This window comes from Corylus avellana, chromosome ca2 (assembly GCF_901000735.1).
Source record: "Corylus avellana chromosome ca2, CavTom2PMs-1.0".
In the NCBI taxonomy this organism is placed as follows: Eukaryota; Viridiplantae; Streptophyta; class Magnoliopsida; order Fagales; family Betulaceae; genus Corylus; species Corylus avellana.
In genome coordinates, this window is record NC_081542.1 from 27,201,351 (window position 1) to 27,205,389 (window position 4,039).

Consider the following 4,039-nt stretch of genomic DNA (forward strand, 5'->3'; position numbering starts at 1 on the left):
GATTATTAAGGTATATAGCTCAACCAGAAATCCAAGATAGAGGCAGATTAAAAAAAAAAAAATCAGTGGGTTGTCTCCTCTCCCAAGACCTCTCTGCCTCTCCAAAACCAAAAACCACAAACAACTTATTCCTACATATTCAGAAGATCAATGTGGAGGCTGAAGATTGCAGAGGGTAGTAATGGCAATGAGTCTTTCCTCTTTACCACAAACAACTTCGTGGGGAGACAAACATGGGAGTTTGACGCCGATGCCGGTACACCTGAGGAGCGAGCCGAGGTTGAAGACGCCCGTCTTAATTATTACAACAACCGCCATAACATCAAGCCCTGCAGCGACCTCCTATGGCGAACGCAGGCATTTCCATCTTCTTCTCTCATCATTCGTTTTAAGCCCATATATATCCTCTAGTAACGTCATAAGACAAATTCAGATATTTTCTATATATGTATATAAAATATATAACTATCATGCATACGGTAGGATTTCACAAGCGGTTATGGTCAGTGGTTATTAGCTCTAACTGCAACTGTTAAGTTATGAATTTTTAATAACCACAACCAACTAGGCGGTTAACGGTTATTCAAACCAATAACTGGCGATTTTATAACTTTTTTTATTTTCTTTTATATGGGCTTTCGGTCTTTTTAACTGTTTTGGGTCATTATTAAGCTTATTTTTTGGAGTTATTTTAAATGTTTTGGGCTAAAGTGTTCCCAAAAAAATGAAAAGAACATGTTTTTTTGGACAGGCAATACTTTTGAATTAAGCGTAACCCAAAACATTATATACCACATTATATTTCACATACATATAATTATATACGGCCAAAACGGCGTCGTTTTGAGTGTTATATTTTATATATATATATATATATATATATATTAAATGTACACAAGGTCGCCTTTTTGTTAAAAAAATGAAAATTCAAAAAATAAATAAAAAAAAACATTACGCATATTCAAAACAAGAATTACTACAACCTTTAAGTTTGTTCGTCAAAAGATGTCCTCTTTTGTAACATTTCTATGATATGTAATGCAGTTTTTAAGAGAGAAAAATTTCCAACAGACAATTCCCCAAGTGAAGCTTGAGGATGGTGAGGAAATTACATATGAAACTGTCACAACCACGTTAAGGAGAGCCACCCACTTCTTTTCAGCTTTGCAGGCCACCGACGGCCATTGGCCTTCTGAAATTTCTGGCATATCATTTTCCCTTCCTCCATTTGTAAGTTAATTCTCTTCATCTCTGTCATTCACCATCAACATCTCTTTATTGAACATTAATGGAGAACTCTCTCTCTCTCTCTCTCTCTCTCATGGTTTTGTTCAAATTTATTATAATGACTTGTTTACATGGGTATTTACTATAATGACTTGTTTACGTACATGGGTATTTAGTTACTACAATAGATGTTTTTAGCTTCCAACATTCTATTCACTCATTTACAATAGATGTTTTGTTCAAATTGTATTGTCAAGAAAGAGGTGCAACATAAACTTGTGAAGACTCATGACCAAGTTGTTGATAGTTTCACAAAGCCCCTCGGCTATGACAATTTTAAGAGAAATGATATAGTGCAATAAAAAGACCATTTTTTGTCCATAAAAGTCTTATGTGATAAGAGGTCATAGGCTTCATTTATAGTTGCTGTGGCCCTACCCGCTGATAGACCTATGGCCTCTTGCCACCTAAGACTTTTATGGGCCAAAAATGATTTTTTTATTGCACTATAGCATATTTAATGAGCTGCACACTCTACTTTGACTCATTGGAAATTAAAGTCTTGTTTGATATGCGTAATGAGTATTCTATTAGGAAAATAAATAGTTATTACTGAGAATAGAGGAGGATGAAATGAAATAGTTATTTCTATTCCTTAATTTCGTAAAAATGCATATGCTCTAATTGTAATTGAACTAAAATTACAAAAAATAAAACCCACATTATATTTTATTTTTTAAAAACTCAAATGTAAACCTAAGTATGGATAGTCGGCCACCCACTGCAATAGGCTAGTAGCCGGGGGTGCTTGCACCATCCGTGGAGCGAGTGGTGCGACCACCTTCGATAAGCATTCAGGGTAAAAAAAATCAAGATAATATTAATATTCTGAAGAAGGTGCTCAATGTTTTTGCGTAGTAGCTATGTCACTTCATTTTACTTTACATATTTCTCCTTGGCCAAAAAAAAAAAAGAAAACTAGGTTCATTTAATTCCAACCAAATCTTTGAATTGTTTAAGTCACAAATATTTTACACTGCAATTGACTGGAATTGACATTGCGTTTATCTAGTTGATGCAATTTCTAACTGCTATTAAATTTTTGGAAAAATCAAAATGCAGATCATTTGTCTATACATTACAGGGCATCTTAATACTATATTCACTACAGAACATCGCAAAGAAATCCTTCGATATATATACAATCATCAGGTACATATTATTTTCTTAATTATATGATTTTAATTTTTATTTATTTATTTAAAAAGGTACTCTAATTAATTAATTTTGTAAATTACAGAACAAAGATGGTGGATGGGGATTACATATAGTGAGTCATAGTAGTATGTATGCTACAACTTTGCACTACATTAGCATGCGTATACTTGGAGAAGAAGGTGATGGTGGTGAGGGTGACGCTTGTGCGAGAGCACGAAAGTGGATTCTCGACCATGGTGGTGTAACACATATACTATCTTGGGGAACGATTTGGCTTTCGGTACTATACAATTTCCTTTAAGATACGTTGCTATTATATCTAAATAATATTAAAGAAGTTAACTTTAATATTGTTTATAAAATTTTAATAAAAAACATTCTTAATAAATGCTTAGCAAAAAATAAAAGATTATGTAACAAATTTGTGTATTGGTAAATAGAAAACATGCTATTCTCTTTTAGGAAATGCTAGGTGTTCTCTTATTGTTCTCCTCGTGTCCTCCTAGTCCTGGGAAGATATAAATTTTTAAAAACCAAGTGAGAGAAATAAGTGACACTTTATTATTATTATTATTATTTATTATTATTTTTTTAGAAAATAATATCTATCTAGGATTAGAAAGACATGAGGAAAACACTAGGAGACCAAAAAATTAGGATACTAAAAAAGGACAAAATGGATAAAAGATGAAAACCAAACATTTTTTCTTATAAATTATATACGCATTTTAGGAAGAGAACATTAAAGTGACATTAACCTATTCTCTTAAAAGTTTCAGCTTATATATATATATATATATATATATATGAAAATAATATGTGTTCTCCTAATGTTTTCCTAGCGTCCTCCTAGTCATAAGTGGATATTATTATTTGGATAGAGTTTTCTTTCAAACTGGGTTGTTGGAATTTCCTTCAACCTACTCTATAAAAGCGACATGTGTCCATTTTTTTAATAATATGTGAGATGCACATGAGTTTTTAATAAGATTTATTTCAATTTTGTCCCTGCTATTAAAAAAGTATGTGTTTTTCACATGTTTAAGGGACACATGTCGCTCTTATAGATTAGGTTGAAGAAAATTCCTCCAACCCAATTTGGAGGAAAACTCTGTTCTTATTATTTTTATATATATTTGAATCAAGCAGTTAATTAGTAGTATTGGCTTGGAATGACAATTCATTTTTGTGCAGATACTTGGTGTGTATGAATGGTCTGGATGCAATCCGATTCCTCCAGAGTTTTGGATGTTTCATCCTTTTCTTCCGATTGATCCTGGTATGCACCATTCCCTTTTCTTTCTCAATTTCTTAGTTCATAGGATCTATTTCAATAGACGTAACAGGCTGAAGATGTTGGTTAATTAGGATAAATCAAAAGTTTCAATTAAACATTCCAACAAGAGAGAATAAACCAAGCTGCTTATTTTATTCTGAAACTCGATACTTGGAAGTCAACGGATTCCCTGTTTTCTTATTTTTCTTTATGCGAAATAATTTAGATGAATTGAATTTTTTGCCATAAAAAAAATCTCTCACAGCCGATTGAGCTACCTCTTTATAGGACTTTTTGAAATATTTCTTGATGAGTATT

General features: G+C 32.4%; 1 protein-coding gene across 1 annotated transcript; it reads left to right on the forward strand.

Moving 5' to 3' along the window:
* LOC132169482 (beta-amyrin synthase 2-like) lies at window positions 1-3,813 on the forward strand. Its single transcript, XM_059580512.1, has 5 exons — window positions 1-357; window positions 1,045-1,230; window positions 2,350-2,439; window positions 2,528-2,725; window positions 3,640-3,813. The coding sequence occupies exons 1-5, from the start codon at window positions 151-153 to the stop codon at window positions 3,811-3,813; spliced, it is 855 nt and encodes a 284-aa protein (XP_059436495.1). The 5' UTR covers window positions 1-150.
* Window positions 3,814-4,039: the final 226 nt, after the last annotated feature.

Bases quoted from the DNA above. Each gene is read 5' to 3' on its own strand.
- LOC132169482 (XM_059580512.1), top strand. From the start codon at position 151: ATGTGGAGGCTGAAGATTGCAGAGGGTAGTAATGGCAATGAGTCTTTC. The intron at 2,440-2,527 runs GTACATATTATT...TGTAAATTACAG, and splicing joins GATATATATACAATCATCAG to AACAAAGATGGTGGATGGGG. The intron at 2,726-3,639 runs GTACTATACAAT...ATTTTTGTGCAG, and splicing joins GGGGAACGATTTGGCTTTCG to ATACTTGGTGTGTATGAATG.